This window comes from Melopsittacus undulatus, chromosome 11 (assembly GCF_012275295.1).
Source record: "Melopsittacus undulatus isolate bMelUnd1 chromosome 11, bMelUnd1.mat.Z, whole genome shotgun sequence".
Taxonomy (NCBI): domain Eukaryota; kingdom Metazoa; phylum Chordata; class Aves; order Psittaciformes; family Psittaculidae; genus Melopsittacus; species Melopsittacus undulatus.
Window position 1 is genome coordinate 9,141,100 of NC_047537.1, and position 19,899 is coordinate 9,160,998.

The 19,899-nt window shown below is 45.3% G+C and overlaps 1 protein-coding gene across 1 annotated transcript in view; it reads right to left on the reverse strand.

Moving 5' to 3' along the window:
• Nucleotides 1-19,899, reverse strand: part of CACNA1B (calcium voltage-gated channel subunit alpha1 B) — a 288,836-nt gene that overhangs the window by 86,873 nt on the left and 182,064 nt on the right. Inside the window, 3 exon segments of the mRNA XM_034067574.1 lie at nucleotides 4,098-4,204; nucleotides 9,647-9,714; nucleotides 17,692-17,809. Of these exon segments, the coding sequence (XP_033923465.1) occupies nucleotides 4,098-4,204; nucleotides 9,647-9,714; nucleotides 17,692-17,809 (293 nt within the window).

The following is a 19,899-nucleotide window of genomic DNA, read 5'->3' on the forward strand; positions in this document are numbered from 1 at the left end:
TTAAAAAGAAACCCATAAGAAACAAACCAGTTTCACTTCACATGACTTCAGGAAAATGATCTACAAATGGTTCCTACAAGTTGAGCAGTTGCTAGCTGTTGTGACCGTTGTTTTAAGGCTTTTCCCAAGAAAATCTGAAGAAGCTAGTGGAAAATACATGGGCTGTGGGTGCCAGGTGAGCTGCAGCCCGTGTCCTCTCCAGCTAGCTGGGTGTGTTTATTGCGGCCCCTTTTGTACGTGCCATTGGTGCATCTCTGGCTGGAACAGAAAAGGTGAATGGGAAACCCAAACATGGGGAGTTAAGGCTTTGGGTTAGATGTTGGGGTCTTTGTGTGACCATGAAAATGAACCCAATGGCTCTCCCACCAGCACCTTTTCATTGGCATTGCAAAGTGGTTTGCACATCTACTGCCTGTATAACTGGCCCCCTTTTCCCCCCTCCTCCATTCTGGCCACCAAGGAAGCTGCACCAATGGCTTGCTCTAAGGACCCATCCATCTGCAGTCGTTGAGTTCAGGAGGCTGAAGAGGTTTAAATGCTGTACGGAACAGAGGGTCTTGAAGACAATGCTGGGCAAACTGAACAAACCCAGAAACTCACCTCCCGAAACAACAAAGCAAGGAAAATGCTAAACAGAAAACAAAACAAATCACAAAAATAAGAATGAAACAATGGGTTCAAATTAAAATGCAAGAACACACGCTAAACACCTACCCTGGTTTAAACCAAACATCACAACAAGGACAGAAACAATGTCCCAGCCTAGGTTTTAATCCTGAAAAATCACAAAACAAAAAAGCCCAAGGACAGAGTTCACCAGGTGAAAAAACAAACTCCACTCAGATAAATTTGTTCACGTTGAGTCCCCTTGGTGGAGCAGAAGACAAACCAGAGAAATCTTGAGAGACTGATGAAGTGAGAGCTACAAACCAAGTGCAGGTAGAACATTATAACAAAGCACTTGGACTCAGCTGCAAGATAGATGATATCTCAATGCCACTGTAATAATGAGTATATTATTAAAACAGATCCCCAGGACACCATATAGCTTCACCATCTATCAACCACAAGACAATTTGTTGCTCACGCAGCAGCCTATTGCAGGTGAAGGTTCCTCTTCAGACCCTCCAAGCAGGCTGATGTGCTAAATAAGCAACTTGTTTCTTATGCCTAGGAAATGACGGTTTGCAACTAAGGCAATAACTTGAACATTTCCTGGAGGTCACTTATGAAGAACTGGTGGAGATAAACCGCAGGCACAGGAGCATACACACCATGGGTGCAAAATGTAGGTGACAGGGAAAACGCCAGAGGCAGAGGAGCAGATACAACACTACAGAGTATGGAATGGCCTGGAAGAAGGCTTAGGGGAAGATAAAGACTCTCAGTCCTTGATGTAGGACTAAGGGAAAGAAGCAAAACAGCAAGCACAGCACATCATTGGTGAGAACGCAGAATGACCGATACGACTTTCCACCAGACACAGCCCCAGGAAGGCTTTATCACCTCTATGGGAGGAGGACAAGCACACCAGGAACATGAACATCATGACTAAGGAAATGCAAGTCATGGTGCCCTCTGCTAACACCAGAGAGACCTGTTTTGATTGATGCAGATAGAGAAAATAATGATGTTTTCAAAACATTGATCCAGGCTGTTGATGCCTGTTGTTACAGAAATTCATTTTCATATGTTATGAAGATAAAATCAAGTTATAAAAGTAAAAAATGATTCCTTAGGAGGTAATAAAAATATAAACTGGAAGAGTAGATCCATCTTTGCAGCAGGTCTTTGGCAGCTCAGTCCCAGATTTCCCAGCCCCTGCTCACCACTCACTGTGGGGTGCCCAACTTCTACGTATGTTTGCTTTTTGTGATGATATTTCCATAAACCAAGGTCCAGTTCCCAAGTGGGCCCAGCACTTGGATTCGTTCTTGGCATGTCCAGCTCCGAACTGCATCAGAGATTTGACCTAACAAGTCTTGCCATCAACATGGCATTTACTCCAACTTCAGGACCTCTGTGCAGCTTAAGAGCAGAAGAAATGAAATAACAGGGTACATTTGGCTGTCAACCATGGGTCCCATCATCAGCCCTACTATTCTGGATCTAAGGGATAGGTCCTGCAAGCCTGAAGGCTGTAGCTGCTAAGACCTTTTGGAGTTTGCTGTGGATCCATTAATGTATTAAACAAATTGTTTTGGCATGCATTCATTAAATTTATTTTGGATCATGAGCCAGCAATCCATTCGTACACCTATTTCTGCCTCACAAAACACCTGACTTCTCTCTTGCCCTCTCCTTTATGTCATCATCCATTTGGTCATCAACATATTGACCTTAACACATTTGGTTTTCAGAACAGAGCCCTGCAAGCTTTGGGGGTGGACTTGGAAGCACCTCACTGGCACTGAGGCAGAGAAAAGGGGAAGTCACACAGTGGCTGTTAGATGATGTTTCCCATTGAGCATACATGATGCTGCACCTTCAGATGTGCTCACTTGTAAAGCCTAATTATGTTCCTGTAGAGATGCAGCAGGTGGGGGTCTGGGCAGATGCAGTGTGAGGAAAATAAGTAGAAATCCACAATTTTGTACTCACTTTCGATTGTGGTCACAAACCTGGCCCTGTGGTATTGAAAGCCAGGTGAAAGTCTGCTGAAAAATCACGGAATAGGGTTATTCTAAAGCTAACAATGTGGGGTAAAATCTTAGCTCCATTTTCTGCTTTATGAGAAATCTTCCCATGCTTTTGATTAATACAGGAAGAAAATAAGCATCATCATCTTGCATTTTAAAATAACACTACCAGGAAATTCATCAAAGAACAAGAGCAAATATCCTCATTTGACTTCTTTTCAAGACTAGACAGGAAATCATTGTAAGAAGAAGATCATATTTAAACCCAACAAAGAGACACAGAATAAATAGAAGCTGATTAAAGCAGTAATGGCAAAATAAAATGGTAAGAGGAATAAAATAGCCAAATGAATAATATTCTTTTCCGTCACATACAATGAACTGGCTTCATTTGGCCTATTGTCTTTGACAAAGCAAATTAAACTTCCAGTAACAAGGGTCTCAAGAGATTTACCCTGATGGAACAAACAGGGATCTTGCTGCATTTCAGATGCTTTGCAATAAAATTGAACAGGAAATGGCTTTTTGTACGCTTGAGCTGCCCCAGCCTTCGGAAGTCTCCCCTGCAAAAGGGATCCAGGAAACTTCAGAAGCTTTCAGTAAAATCTGAGGCTCGACCTGATTTTTTTGGTGCTGATTGTCCTGATGCTGAAAGTCCAGAAGAATTAAATGAACCCTTTAAGAACATAGCTCTTGGTAAATCCATGCAAGGTAGGCATGTAGCAAACTCCAGCCCATAATCCCACACAGGCAGAACTCTGCACTGACCTCAGCAACATCTGGGAAAAGTATTTCCACTAACATAGAATGTTTTTCACATCAGTTTAGATCCATATATATGAAAAGTGGTCCCCAAGTCAATATTTTCTTCAGGATTCTGGTATGACAGAGTCCGTGCTCATGTCCACATCCATGCAAAAAAGCCTGAATCTGAAAATGCAAACTGATGTTTCTCGCTACAAACTACTGACTGTTCACATAAGCGATTTTATTCAACCCAGCTCTCTTCCAAACAGCAAAAAGAGCATTCAAGCGTATTTTTCAGTCTGATATTTAGGAGGATGCCTTACCACTTAAATTTTCAAAGCAGAAATCATTGAAAAACAGTTATTATGTGAAACATACCTCTTGTAATTGCAAATCCAGAGTGAATGGATTTGTTAACACTTCACCTGGTGAAATCTATCCTAGAAGAGCTTAAAAAAATAATCTAAAACCCAAGTTATTTATAGCAGGGCAAAAGATGAGGCGTTACAAAGAAAACCAAACTTAAATACTGAATTAAATACATGGTTAAACGATCAGTTCTGAAGTATTCAGTCCACATAAAGCCCTGTCAGTAAGAGATATAAAAGGGCTCACAGAAAACTATGGGATGCTCATGTTGAACAGACACATACTGACACTGAAATACAGAACCCAAACAATAAAGTTCCCAAGTTTCAAAGGCATGCTTACGCAGCTATGGAGATGTTGGCTGCAGACATGGGGCTGACTTCTGCCACCTCCTTGGCCTTTTGCAGGGCGAGCTTTTGATTGGTGGCTTCCTCCATCTCCTCCTCATCCTGGTGCAGAAAAACAAGAGAAATCAGAGTGCATCATGCAAGGACAGTGACCAGAGCTCTCCAAGGCACGAGTCATATGTGAACATCACCACTCTGCTGTGGGAACAGTGGAAACTCATTAATATAAGTCATAATTCCATAACTTGTAGGGGCGCCTGGGTAGGGTCTTGGTGCCAGCCACAGCAGGTTGAGATGAGAAATGCAAGGTTCAACCAAGTGCTCAGTGCATTTTTACCAAGATTATATCTCCCTTGCAAAGCTTACCTCTCTTGGGTCTCCTCTTAGCACTGGGGAAGGTGACTGTGGCAGAGCAGGGAGAGACCTGACCACAAGCGTGACATTTCTGGGGTGAGGTGGGCCCCATCACTCTTAAGCCTAAGTCCTATTGAAATGCATGAGACAGACTCCTAAATCCTTCATGACTTCTTCCCAGAGTGACTTTTCTGAAACAGCAAGTGTAATAAACAGCAGACTTGACTGGTCCTGCTCACACCAGCTTTACTCCAATAGTTCCACTTATTTCAGTTGAATCACTGAAGACTTACAGAGTGACAACAGAAAGGAGGAGCCGTATTCAAGCATAGTCTGTAGACTCAAGCACTATAACCATCAGAAAGATGATTATAGTCATGTTTTCTGCATACACACCAGATCATGTGGATTTTTAACCTCTGTTAGCACTGCAAGTTCCCTCAGAGTGTAACTGTGATTTATTTCCTCCTCCTCATTGTAATGGCAAGAGAAACACTGTTCAAATTCAGGATCTCAAGCAATGAGATGAGGGCAAAAAGCAAAGAAAAACCTGGTTCAACTTCAGTGGTGGTCTAGGCTAAACTTCCCTTACACTTTCAAGGCAGTGCAATCAGTAAAATCATGGCAGGATAAACACAGACCCTCTGATGGCAATAGCAGCATCACACATACTCAGGGAATAACCACATGTCACAGCGAGAGCAGTCACAGGCTCTGCTGTCAAATTTTATGAAATGCCATGGATCTACCTCTGCTCTTCAGTGGTAACGTTGTGAAAGAGTTATGCTTAAAATAATGAGAGCAGACAGCAAGGCATCCAACTCTGAAACAGGAAATCATCCAGATTTATCTATCCTGAATACCATATGCATAATCAATTCTACCCTATGTAAGGAGCAGGAAAGGTCTTGATTCTGTGCAAGCACTGCTCAACAGTAACTGAAACATCCCTGTGTGATCAACACTGCAGCACAAATCCAAAACAACACCCCACACCAGCTTCTGTAAAGAAAATTGACTGTATCCCAGCCAAAGCCAGCACAAAGGGTGTCTGCAGAACATCAAGCTTTTGAGGAAGAAGACCTGCAATAAGAAGGCTTTTCTGATTTTCTTTTCATTCCACAGGTATGTTCAAGTTGTTTCATCTCTTGAGGACCCTCTAGCAGTGTTAAAATCACATACATTCAAAGGCTTTTGATTTTTCTTTCTCTGAACCTGAAGCACCAGGTGCAGTTTTATCTATCTCTTTAGAATCTGTAGCTTCTACTCCATTCATTCTGGTTCATCACTAATACTGCTGGATTCCGTATCTTGAAGTAAAGGCAGAAAATATCTGCTGTCATTACAAATGCAGCCATCCCTAACTCAGAACAAGCCCACTCTTTAGCAGATGACTGCTTAATAACATTTCTGTAGCTCTTTTCATCCAGAGATTACAGACCACTACAGAAGTTAATTAACATTTTGGCTAGCACTTACACTGCCAGGTCTCACTGGGGCACAAGCTCATCTTGTTCTGCTTGAAACATACAGGGCTGTGATAGTGTATGACTGAAGCCAGTTCTGAGCCGTAATGGCAGCACACATCCATCCATCCCAGCAACAGCCAACTGTTGCCATCATCATAGAATCATAGAACAGTTCGGGTTGGAAAGGGCCTTTAGATCATCCAGTTCCAACCCCCCTGCCATGGGCAGGGACACCTCGCACTAAACCATATCAACCAAAGCTTCATCCAATCTGGTCTTGAACACTGCCAGGGATGGAGCATTCACAACCTCCCTGGGTAACCCATTCCAGTGCCTCACCACCCTAACAGCAAAGAATTTCTTCCTTATATCCAGTCTAAACCTCTGCTGTTTAAGTTTCAACCTGTTACCCCTTGTCCTATCACTACAGTCAAGTGCATACAAAGACCCTGCCTATAAGGACATCTCTCTTTGATGTTTGCTGTTTTCTAGAGCTCTAAATCTCATTTCAATCACAGTTTATCACATGGTAAACCCCACCTTCAGTGCTACCCATAATGACGCACATAGTTAATACTGACCGTTAGTTATCAAGTTCACCCAATGAAAGACACCTGTGCACTGGGGAGAAGGGCTCTTCACACCTTAAGACTCCTGGGTTTGCTGCTCACTTCAGTCCATTATTTCTGGGGATTCCTCAACTTTATAATATATTTTTATGTAAAATTCACACATCATTCCCACTCCTCACTGCACGGGTTTATGCTGCTTCCCCAGGGCCTGCTGACAGTGCACTTAGTACTCTAGGATATTGAGGAAAATAAAGGGTCACTTGCAGTGACTTCACATGCCAGTGTAAGGAGGATGAAGAACTGCTGTGTGTCACTGGACATGATGGGGGAATGTCAGCAGAGAGACAAAGCAAACTCGGGGGTGCATTTTTGATTCTACTATGAGTAAGTGAACAGGAAGAAAAACCTGCCAATATATGGAAACAACTACAGGGTATATAGGCATATATATACCCTGACATATATATCTTATATATATAGGCATATATATGCCTATAAATACCTACATACCACTTAATTTCTATATGCCTATGTGTATAGGCATATATATAGGCCTGTATATATCTCTATAGAGAGGCCTATATATATAACTATATAAGTATACATAATAACTATATATATGTATATATACAACTACATGTATATAACATAATAACTATATATATTGATAGGCTTATACATATAGGCAGGTATATATTAATGTATCTCCATATATAGGCAGCCCAGATTCAGGACAGTTCTGAGGGATCACTAGAAATTAAGTTGGCAGAGTTTAAGTCAGTGCTAAGGGAGAGCCAGTACAGAAAGAGCAGGAGAGAGACTGGGGAGGGAGAGGAGAAGGAGGCTGGAGAGCAGATTATTTAGCTATCGAAAGCAAAGAAGGTGATTCTTTCTTTGCCCAAAATGAGTCATTCCAGTGTCTGCTCCAAAACTCACAAGTACTTTGAATGATCAAGCTTAAGTTAAATATAGTTACAACTCTGATAACTTCTGTTACCGGTCACAAGGCCCAGCTAAGGCTACTGAGAAATGTTCAAATGCCGCGATAAAAGAAGTCCAAATTAGCATCCAGAACTGGAACTGTTGGTTGGAATGTTTCAGTCCTGCCATTTAGCAGGAATCCTTTCTGTCTTTCCAAAACAGAGGCAGTTGCAAACTGCCTGTGGTTTCCCCACATGATATGCAGCACTGATCGCGATTAGTTTTACAACATAAATGTCAAGAAAGTCTCCTGAGATCAACTGACTCCTGAGTAACTTAATTATACCTCCAGGCCATTTTTGGGTTTGCATGATCATATTTACTTCACAGTAAATCCCTCATTCTCCAGGTATGACATCTAATTGAATTACTTTCATCTTTTCCCTCTTCTTTAGAAATCCCTAGTGTTTTGGGAGATCAGAAATAAAATTAAAGCCAAAAAACCGAAAGTTTGCTCAAGAAGCTTTATGATTTGGCAGTGCTGCAGAATCCATCAATATTTAATTATACTTCCTAAACCTCAACAAAGGCAGGTTTCTAACTGTCCCAGTCAGCTCCTGAAATATCCACAAGAAAGCACTTAAAGGATTAAGAAAGAAGTAGGATGAGCTTCGTTATCAGAAACCTGCTCAGGGCCCTGTTCTCTCTCAGCACATGCAAGGATGCTCCTAGATCTCCAGAACAGGCTGGGAGAATGCTGCCTCCAGGCTGGAGGTTTCTGGGGGCTTTAGAAAGAACAGGAAGAGCTGAGGAGCAAGTGAAAAACCTCCCAGAGAAAACAAAGAGTGATTAAACACAGCCCTGAGAGGCATTATGAGAGAGGAGGGATGCAGAACATGGTCTCAGAGACATGCACCTGAGAACCACAAGCCTTCCTGTATGGTCTGTGCTGGATATCAGGCGTCAGGAAACAAGGCTCAGCTAAAGCTGGAAGCTGAAGCCAGTCATGCAGCTCCACAGCACGAAGGGAGAGCTGGAGCCTAGTTTTGTCTCTGGGCAGCAAAAACATGGATTTTAACAGAAGGGGGTTGCCTACTTTGGTCTCAAGAGCTGGAGCGGGGCAGGAAACCCCTAGAAGTCTCCGTGTCCCTGAACTGTGGAGTTGCATTGCGTATCCATGAACTACAGCACTTTTCTACAGCTCTAAAAGAGAAAACATCCTTGCCTGCTGCTGCATAAGCACATGATTAGTGATCCTCTTACGGAGTATATGAGCTAAAGCTTGTAAAATACAGCTGCTAAGGTGGATATGGTGCTACTTTTGTCACTGACTTATGGCAGAGGAATGGAACTAGATGATCTTTAAGACTCCTTCCAACCCAAACCAGTCTGTGATTCTATGATGGCAGTAGCACAGCAATGGAGAGTGTGGGATTTTATCTACTCAGTGAGAACAAGCTAGAAATGTGCACACAAAATTTAATGCTGCCTCGTAAATACAGCTGGCTATGCCACAATGAGAAATCAAAAGTATGTAATAATACAAACTGCAGCACTTGCAATCCTTCCTGCTCCATACTGAGGCTAGAAGGTTTTCTCTATAGGAAATGCTCCAATATAAACCTGCACATAAAGTTACATCGGTGCCATTTCCATCTCCTGCCAGTACCTGGCTTTCTGGTGCCTTGGATTTCTCCTGCTCCTGGTGAGAGGCAGGAAAATTATACCCTCTTCAGTGAGTATTCACAACAGCCTCTGCAAGCTGTGTTCCAGAGTTGATTAGAGAATGTTCATTCTTTGATGCATCCCAGAACTCAGCAAGGTATGAAGCATCAGCGTGAGACAATCAAAGTAACAACACAACACTTGTGTTTCCCCATGTCTAAGCTTCAGGTCAGCCAAAACCCTTCAATTGCTTCACCTCTCCTCTCAAAACCACCAGTGCCTGTGCACCTCCATGCAGCAGCAAGGTGAGCAATGCCCACTGCCCACTCTGTGATAAAACAAAGCTGAAAAACATCAAATAGTTCAATGAAACAAGCCTGAAATAGAACAAATCTGAACAAGCTTAAACCTCTGGGTCCTTCTCTGCAACACAAACTGGTAAACAGAGACACCACATGAACAGGCTCTAGAAGACATCTCAGGGGGCCTGGAAGGGTTGGCAATGTGGGGTTTAGATCAGCAACTGCAGTCTGAGTTTGAAGAAATAGAAATCTCATACGTACCTTGGTCAGCTCTTGGGCATTTGCCAGATTGTCCACAGCAATAGCCAAGAAGACGTTCAGGAGTGTATCTTTTGGGGAGCAGCTAAGGAAAACACCTTCACACAGCAGATACAGTAAACTGTTCCCTGCTGCTGCCACTACCCTTCTTTTCCCACTTATAATCATCAGTATATTATACATTGGCCCCTTGCACCACTGCCTTGTCTTCATCTCTAACCCACCTCCTTCTCCTGGGAGACAGCTCTGCAGGACAGTGGGTGCTGGACACACATTTGTCTTTTTCCCAGCATATATCCCTGATGAGGATACACACGGAGCTTTACAACACTAGAGGTGCCACTGGTATGAGACCATGTGGTGGTCCTGGAGACACAAGGGACCCTTATTTTCATTCCAGAAAATCCACACCTATGGTCCTGCCCATAGAGAGAGACACACACACAGGATTTCATCCTCAGTTTTCCTCTCTTGTTTCAAAAACCAGTAGACTGGAAATCAGTCATTTTAAAGACAACATTTACATAATATATATATACACCTATATAAAGGCGTATGGTACCATGTTAAAGTTGAGCTCAGATCACTGCTGCATTTCACACTGGTAGGAGGACCCATCATGACTCATCACACTGAAGTCAATATGACAATTAGACCTCCATGGACATCCTCTATCCTCAGTGCTGCAGCAGCCCACATAGCACAGCTACAGAAGAGCCTGTTAAAAGAGCACCCAGCCCAAGTTAATGGGTTCTGCTGAGAAACAGGCCGTTAGCCCAGGCCAAATTGCATGTAGCCCAGCTAAAGAACCACAGTGCTACTCTAGCTTGGGTCTCTCTGGAGAATACTGCATTATACCCCTAAGACATAACATTTGCTTACACTATTTATTCATATTTTACTTTAGTTTTTCCATTTAATGATTCAACTGTTACTTGTCTCTTCATCTATTCTGTTGTTATTCCTGCAATGTGCATGCAAAACAGCACAAACCAATTGTAAATCAGATACCTCTGCACGTGAAAGGAGAGCAAGCAAAGCAAAACCAAATCTAAACTGCTTTCCAAGAAGAAAATGCAGGCTTTGAGCAAGCTGCTCTAGTGGAAGGTGTCCCTGCCCACAGCAGGAGGCTGGAACTGGATGAGCTTTAAGGTCCATTCCAACCCAAACCAGACTGGGATTCCATGATCTTGCTCTTGCACATTACCTGGTGACAGGAGAGTCACTCCATAGCTGTGTAACAGTATGTTTGCTCCTCTAAACATGAATGTACATGAGAATGAGGTTGATATCATTAGTGTTTCTCCTCTGGGGAGTCACAAAGGCTTCAAGAGCGATGAGCCACTGCTGTGTTTGTATTGCGCTGTCCTCACCAGAGCCAAATCCCCGTCAGGGATCAGATGCAGGTTCCTATAAACTGAGCTAAAGGACTGCAGCAGTTTTACACAACTAACCCACTTATTTCCTATTGGTTTAGTGTGCCCCCTGTTTTGGACCTGGGTTGGAAGCAATGTCCAAAGCAAGGCTGCAGGGAAGGCAGGACAGTGGGATGAGGTTGGTGTGCAAGGGGGAGCCAGGCAATGACTCCATGAGGGGACATGTGAGCTCTCAGGCTTCTGTCAAACCTGCAGTGAGACACTGGGAAAGCCTGGCCTCGGCACCCCTCTGCTTTCCATCTCTCAGGATGCCTGGAGGACGCACCTGAGGTTTCTCTACAAGCAGAAGTGCAAGGCTGATTTACTGGCTGCAATTGCCTCTGCTGAACAGGAGCCTGCCCAGCTCTGTGTTCCAGCTAATCCCCATGCTCCAGCAGACTCCAAAGCAGCAAGCTGGCTGCAGAGCCATTGCCCCACATTGGCATAGCATCAGGAGACTTCCTAGGGCAGTCAGGGACTAAAGCTGGCCCAAACAACCGGCTCAAAGCCTCCTTGCTTCCCTCTCAAAAGCTTTTATCAAATATAATTAATCCAAGACTTCAGAACCAGATACATCTTCAATTCCCATTGAGATGAGTGTCTCCAGAGCCTGAATGCCTATCAAAACCGGAGCCTCTGCTTGTGACAGTGGGAAACAGGAGTTGTGTTTAATCTCTTAGGATGCATCTGTATCCTGACTCCCAAACCACGCAGGGAATGTGACACAGAGTTTCTCCAGGAAAAGGCCAGGTCATCCATCATGTTTTTTCCATGTCATATAAAATGGGAAAGAGGTTTTTATCGTGTGAAGACAATTCCTCTGGGACAGAGGTTTAAAGTGCGATGCCCATCAACTGCTCCTTCTTTCATTCCAGCAGGACAGCAGGGTGGAAAGACCTCAATCCCAGTGAACCCAGCAGACAAAGGACAAGAAAAAGGGAAAGATGATGCTGAAATTATCACTTCCCTCCTGCACTGAAATCAGAGCTCCACCAAATTTCATTTGCAGAGGTACCCACTTCCGCATTTCCTTTTAAGCAGGAGCTGGGAAGAGGAACCTGTAACTTGTGGGACTGGGATTCAGGCAGGAGGCTAAGGTACCACTGCCCATGGCGACACTGGGTCTTTTCCACTGGGATGCTTCCAAGAAGTTGGTCATACTTCCAAGTCTCCTGCTCTGGGAATAAATGTCTCAATAATAAAGCTGTTTTCCTACCCTGCCTAGACACTCATGCTGAAAATGTCTCCTGTAACATAATTGACCACTGGAAATAGAATTAATTGATTGTTTTAAGATATCAGGCTGGTTGGACCCATCTCCTAACAGACTTGGGTGTTTCTGCCCCCAAAAAGGTCCCTTGGTCCTTTCTGCAGAGCCTGGGGTTTCCCAAGCATTCCGCAAACTCCAGCCTCTCGTCCAGGCTGGATAACCTGGGCAGATCCAAGGACCTTGCTGCCCAGCTGAGCCCCGTAGAGCTCTCCTGCACAGCAGCTAAGGGCAAGGACAGCATGAGAAAGGCATTTGTTGCATTTCATTTCAGGCTCCTTGGTAGGTTTTTGTAGTTTGGGTTTTTTCCTCAACAGATGCATCCATTTATCAATTAAGTGGAACACAGTGAATACAAGCACAGTGTCATTTCCTAGAAAATCAGACAAATCCTGCTGTTATTCTCATTATACTACTTCCATTAAACCACTTCAGACAGAGAAGTCTGGCTCCACACAGACTCTCTGACACTGGAAACAGAATGTGAGAGTCTTTTGACTTAGAAAAACAAAGTTTCCACATCTTTTCTTTTCAATAGTCCCTTGAAAGTGCAAATGGATTCCAAGAACCAACTGAGAAGCAGCAGAAGCTGGCACCCACTTGCCTTTATTCCTCATAAAGAACACTCACAATGCCCTGAGCAGCTCTGGGAAAGGACTCCCTCATGTTTAAAAGAACAGGTTTTGCAAGCAAAACAAACATCTCCAATGTCAATTCTCCAGCAAGATTACATAAGGTCATAGGATAGTTTGGGTTGGAAAGGGCCTTAAGATCACCCAGTTCCAAACCCCCTGCCATGGGCAGGGACACCTCTCACTAAACCATGGCACCCAAGGCTCTGTCCAGCCTGGCCTTGAACACTGCCAAGGATGGAGCATTCACAGCCTCCATGGGCAACTCATTCCAGTGCCTCAGCACCCTCACAGTAAAGAATTTCTTCCTTATATCCAATCTAAACTCCTGTTTAAGTTTGAACCTGTTACCCCTTGTCCTATCACTACAGTCCCTAATGAAGAGTCCTTCCCCAGCAAACCTGTAGCCCCCCTTCAGACACTTGAAGCTGCTCCGAGGTCTCCACACAGCTTCTCTTCTCCAGACTAAACAGCCCCAACTTTCTCAGCCTGGCTCCATACAGGAGGTGCTCCAGCCTCTGATCATCCTTGTGGCCTCCTCTGGACTTGTTCCAACAGTTCCATGTCCTTTTTATGTTAAGGACACCAGAACTGCACACAGTGCTCCAAGTGAGGTCTCACAAAAGCAGAGTAGAGGGGCGGGATCACCTCCTTCGACCTGCTGGTCATGCTTCTTTTGATGCAGCCCAGGATACGGTTGGTATTTGATGCAGTTTGCCTGAACCCTTAAATATAGTCTCACCAATGCTCAAAAACTGAAAGCAAAACTCCTCTATACAGAGGAGCCAAAGTGCCTTTTGCTGATCAGCATCTGTTAGGGCTTAGACCGATTTAAATGGTAGTGATACAAGAAAATAAAACCAAGAAGTCCCACCTAAGGAATTCAGCTGTGGTGGATGCTGTGTGGGGAGGGCTGGTGGCAAATTCACAGGTGGGAAATGAAAAGCTGGATGAAAAAAGGACATTATTAAAGCTTCTTGGAAGGAGTACTGCAAAGACAGAGCGGGAAGAACTTTGTGACGCCCCAGGTTAGAGCAGAAAAACACTTCACAATGATCTATAATTAAGCAGTTTGGACTGACCTCTTTAGGCTCTCTGCTGGGCTGTGGGACTCTCCTTGGGCAGGTGATCCCGAGGTTCAGACCTGTACCTCACCCTGTACCCCTGCCTGTCCTTAACGTGGCTGCAGCACCAGGGCATCATTGACGTTAATGAGTAATTCCCTTCCTGCAAAAATGCAGGACTGCTCTTTTCTGGCAAACTAAACTTGATTTTCAGATGCTCCTGGTTATGTTTTGACAGTTAATGACAACTTAAGTCCCTGGCAAGTCACACGGATCAGCTTTCCCTCAGAGATAAATGACTGCCTGCTGCTTGCTCTCAGCATAAAAACTGTCACTAGTGAAAAGCAGGGGTAGCACTGACCTTACTGAAACACTGTTTGAAATATCAGCACGAGCATAAACACACCATGAGAAGATTTAACCCTTCATCCTCCACCACACACCCCAGACCCAGTTATCCCCTCCTGCCAATGGTGCCTAAAGCAAAAATGGTCTGCATGTGATACAGAAAAGCCTGTCCAAACCCACTGTGAAAGCAGCTGATGCTCAGTTCTGGGCCCCTCACTACAAGAGAGACCTTGAGGTGCTGGAGCAGGGCCAGAGAAGGGCAATGGAGCTGGTGCAGGGCCTGGAGCACAAGAGAGATGGAGAACATCTGAGGGACCTGGGGGGTTCAGTCTGGAGAAGGCTCAGGGGGGACCTGATGGCTCCCTACAAGTGCCTGAGAGGAGGATGGAGCCAGGAGGGGCTGGGCTCTGCTCCCAAGGAACAAGGGATGGGACAAGAGGAAACGGCCTCAAGCTGCACCAGGGCAGGTTTAGATGGAGCTGAGGAACAATTCCTGCCCCAGAGGGTGCTCAGGCATTGGAACAGGCTGCCCAGGGCAGGGCTGCAGGCACCGGCCCTGCAAGTGTTCACACAGCGTGGAGACGAGGCCTCAGTGCCATGGGTTAGGGGTGGCCTTGGCAGGGCTGGGAATGGTTGGACTGGATGAGCTGAAAGGGCTTTTCCAACCTGGTTGGTTCTGTGATTCTATTCTATGCTCTCAAGACTAAGTTTCTACACAGACAGTCTGGGCCAGGTCTCCAATTCTCAAACAGGGATGTAAATCTCCATAGAAATTAATAGATACACTTCAGGTTTATAACTCTGATCACTAGAAGCTGGTGAAAGCCTTCCTCCAGGACATTATGAAAGGGTTTCTGAGGGTTGTTTACTGTCAGCCAGCTTTCCCCTCTTTCTGTGTTTGTATAAAGTCACCTGCAGCAAACTTATCCCCGTCAGCAGGGCTCAGAGAATTAAAACATCGTACCTGACACATCCTCCTTGCTCAGCACAGAGGAGCTGAGGTAAAGATATGCCACCAGCGTGTGACTGCAGGAAAAGGGGACGAGAGGGGCACTGGAAATGGTCCCAGGTAAGCAGCCAGGAAAGTCACCCCTGCATTATCTCAGCAGCAGGATGGCAGAATCATAGAATCCCAGCCTGGTTTGGGTTGGAAGGGACCTCAAAGCTCCTCCAGCTCCAACCCCTGCCACGGGCAGGGACCCCTTCCACTGGAGCAGCTGCTCCAAGCCCCTGTGTCCAACCTGGCCTTGAGCACTGCCAGGGATGGGGCAGCCACAGCTTCTCTGGGCACCCTGTGCCAGCGCCTCAGCACCCTCACAGGGAAGAGCTTCTGCCTCAGAGCTCATCTCAGTTTCCCCTTGGGCAGGTTCAAGCCATTCCCCTTGTCCCAAGCCTCTCTCCAGGTTTCCTGCAGCCCCTTTAGGTACTGGAAAAGGAAGGGAAAGCAAGACAGCTGCTGTCTGCCGGGAAGGTATTTAGAGAGAACACGGCTAAGGTTTTGCATCACCACTCTGCCAGGGCGAGCAGAGGTGGATACCAAATTCATGGCAGTGGCAATAGGTGAACCAGGTCCTTACTCCCTCCTCTTGAGCATCCCCTGCTCTTTCCCTTTTTAATGAAAACTAAAGGATAAGCATGACCCTCTCCCCTTCTGAATTAAAGGTACAAGAAGGGAATTCTATCCTGTTCCTCAAAAATGCTGGATCTTAGCTGCTCTGAGGTAAGTGTCTCTCTCAGCTCTGCTGTCAAGCCTGATTATAGCTTAATCTCATTTTCAAATGCCAAGCCCTGAGGATTTAGAGATCTCCCTCCCTCCCAGTTCTCCATTGACCCAGTTTTCCAAAGCCCTGTGTTTCTGAAGGGCGCACGAGGCGGATGTCTGAGCAGAGCTGTGGAGCCATCACGTCTGCTCTGTCTCTGACAGCGCACGTTAATGGGACAAATCCCTCAGAGACACACTTATGTGACAGGCACAGCTCGCACTCCGTCTGCTCCCCTGTTCCCTGCCTGTGTTCTCATGCTAATAGAGAGAGTTCAGGCAAAAGAAGGGGCTGGAGCTCTGCCGTGCACTCCATGGGCACTGATGTCTCATCTCATCTTGTCCACCCACTGAAGGGGTCGATAACAACCTTACATCTTTAGCATAAGTATTGCCCCCCATGTACATTTCCTTTCTCCTAGGTACGCAGCCAACGCTGCCACCCAAGCAGGGCTCCTAAGAAAAGATGAACACTGGGATTGGCACTGAGTTCACACTGCTGGGAATCCCTCCACAGAGTGGCATTGCTTAACGTTCTTATCCCCATTTCACAGAACAAACAAACCAGCCAGGGTGCCTCGTATACACAATAGGTTTTAAGGTTCCATTTTTAAGGATGCTCTGATTCCACACAGCTTGTCACTGCAGGCAGCAAACATCTCACACCAACAGTTCTGTACCATTTAATGTGAGCAATGCTGTGCAACACTGACCCAGTCACAGCCTCCATCATGAGACATGAACTGAGCCATTACAATTGCTGAGCTCTCCTGGCTCTCCTTATACCCAGCCTCAGATCAAAGAACCTCTGCTCATTTTGGCATAAAATACAACCTCTCTTTCCAAATTCCATCTCTGACTGCTAAATCCTTGCCTTGTTAGGCCTCTCTGGAGACACACCACACATCAGAGTGCTGCTGGTCCCAGGAAACACCCTGGGACATTTTTGTTCCAGTTTCCTGTTGCCCTCAAGAGGTTTTCATGACTAAGCAGAACAAAACATCTTCAGACCCTTCATGTGTCAGTTCTTGGAACACAACCAAACACAGAGCCCAGAAGCCGAGATCTGGACTGAAGTTTTTAGCATTACGTGGAGACAAGAGAATTTTAGGTGTTTGGAAGAGCACAACTGGTTAAGCTGCTACATGTAGACAAAGGCTCCAAGAGATTGGAGCCTGATCTACACACCAAAGCAACTTCAGTTCTTCCTTCTGCTGACCTAGTGCAAACCTTCTTGGAAGATATTCAAGCTACACAGGTCCTGCTCTGACTGAACTTCAATCAGCTTTCCCACAACATAAATTAACTCATAATAGGGCATTCATAAGGTAAGCCACAAAAATTGAAATGAATGACGACTATGCTCACATTGCCATCAGAACAGTGACACCAACTTGGACAACTTACCTGTGTCTTTTACCCTGTAGAGAGCAAACTTACAGCAATCATTTGGGTTTAAAAAGTGTGACGGTGTGAGAATTCAAACAAATCTAGGTATTTGTAGAACCCCATAAGGGTGTATGGCCCACTGTGCCTTTAACACAAGACAATGTGTAAGGATACAGTTACCAAACAACGTCAGGACGATGAAGTAAATGGAGGAGAACATCCCCGAGCGAACGCCGCCCTGTGACTCTATCCCATGGTACATCACAGCATTCCAGTCTTCCCCTGTCAGGATCTGCACAGCAAAAGTTGAAAGAGAAGAAAGGCTGAGTTAAAGGAAAGACAAAGTCGGGAAGGTTTGGGGGAACTGAAATAGGCAGCAGCTTGATGCAATCCAATACTGGTCTTTAAGTGGAAAATGGATGAGCGTGTTAGTGTGGCAGGCTGCACAGTGGACATCAAACTCCAGCCCTGGATGGCTTCACCCCACAATGGGTACAGCTTTCTCCTCTGGCACAAGCTAAGGAGGAGGGAGGACCACTGGTGAAGGACCCCCATTGCCCCATTCCTGCTGGCTCTTGGTTACATGCCTGCTGCCCACCTCCAACTGCAGGCTCTCATGCACAACACTTCAGCTCCAGCAGGATTACCCCCCTCTTCATTTTTAAGTCATGTGGAGGTACCAAGTTTCAACAGCTCCATGCACAGCATCTCCCCCACAGGCCTCCAAAACCTCTGACCACTAAGACCTGAGTGGAAACTCTGCCAGTATCAACTCCTTTCATTGGCTTCATACAGCAAGGGCTTGCTCAGCTCCTGCAGCTCTCTTCCACTATTCCTCTGTTCCTCAGGGCTGCAGACAGCCCTGGTACACCTCAACAGTACTGCAAATACCATTCACTGGGCAGCACAACCACTGCCAGGAGGTTGCACCACAATGGATTCATCTCCAGGTTTGCTGCTTGCTCAGACCACAGGGACCCTTCAGCCACCCAGATGGCCACAAACCACAAAGAAACCCTTAAGCAGAAGCAATAACTGATGTGCATAAGTGAGAACAAATGAGGGTAGCTTGAAGGGGACTCTGATCCTCCTCTGTGCTCCCCTTGTATAGAGGTGAGCATAGCCTGGCTCTGCAGAGCTGTCCTGGCTGCAGGCTCTGCACACTGACCTGAGGCTAATGAGCAAACACATGAATAACAGCAAAACTAATCAGAGCAAGTGAAAACACTTAAGACTCAAATCACTGTCATTCTAGATGCTAATTCTGCACCATCTGAGTCCCCTGCCATTCCTGGTCTTCACCAATGACTGCAACAGAGCAACATTTGAGCGCATCAACACTTCATCTACCTGCCATGGCAGAGTCAAGGGTAGTCACTTTCAGTGTACTGTCAGATGCTTCTTGGGATGTGAAGCTCAAATTCCTAAATAGAAAGTTGTCTTTATATTTAGTAGAAGCAAATAAAATAAGAACCAAAAAAAGCCCAAAGCATGATGCGTGTTGTAGTAACGAAGCCCCACGTGCACACAGCACACTCAAAACAATTACACATTCCGGACTAGTCATCATCTGCTGACAGAGAAAAACTCTTGCTGCAGGGTTGGTGCTGATGGCTGCAATAGGCTATGAGTAAATCTATTCAAGGACATACAGTGCATACGCCAACTTGTATCCCAAATGCAAAATCTGGCCTCAAATAACTCAGAGACCACAGTTCAGAGCCCGAGCCTAACCCATATCATCAGAATTACTCTGGATTTACATCAGAGAATAGGAACCAGAGCACTGGGCTTTCAACTCTGGCACTCAATTATGCAAAGCGCTGTTCACAAACTTGCTTTCACATAATTTCCATGAATCCTCAATTGTTCCTGCTTTCTGTGAATAACCATAAAGTGATTTCTGTTCACACAAACATTCGTGGAAAGGGAAAGCAGGGGCAATGTTTCTATCCCCTGCAGGTATCATAAATTACAACTTCACATAAGCAAGTCCAGCTGGTTTGTTTATTTATCACTCTGCAAAAGTCTGCCTGGGTAAAGATGAGGATGCTCTGGTGCCCTGGCAAGAGGACAGACAATTTGACCTGGTGTCCTTCCCACTGCTCGTGCTGTCACCCATCAGCTGGAGGAATTACTTAAGCCATTAGGTAGCAACCCTCAAGCATCAGAACACATGCAGTAGGTAAAAGCCTTTCTGCTCTATAAAGTCTCTGTTTATGGATGCCATAAAGCATCTTGCCATATAGAAAGAGCTTCTTGCTATTGTGGAGAAAGGATAACATTGCAAAAGGAGGGGTGCAAGCAATGAAGACTTTGGAGTGAGATGAAACCCAAACATTTTAGTTTTCCCTGGCCTCAAAACTGCTTCTGGATGCCCCA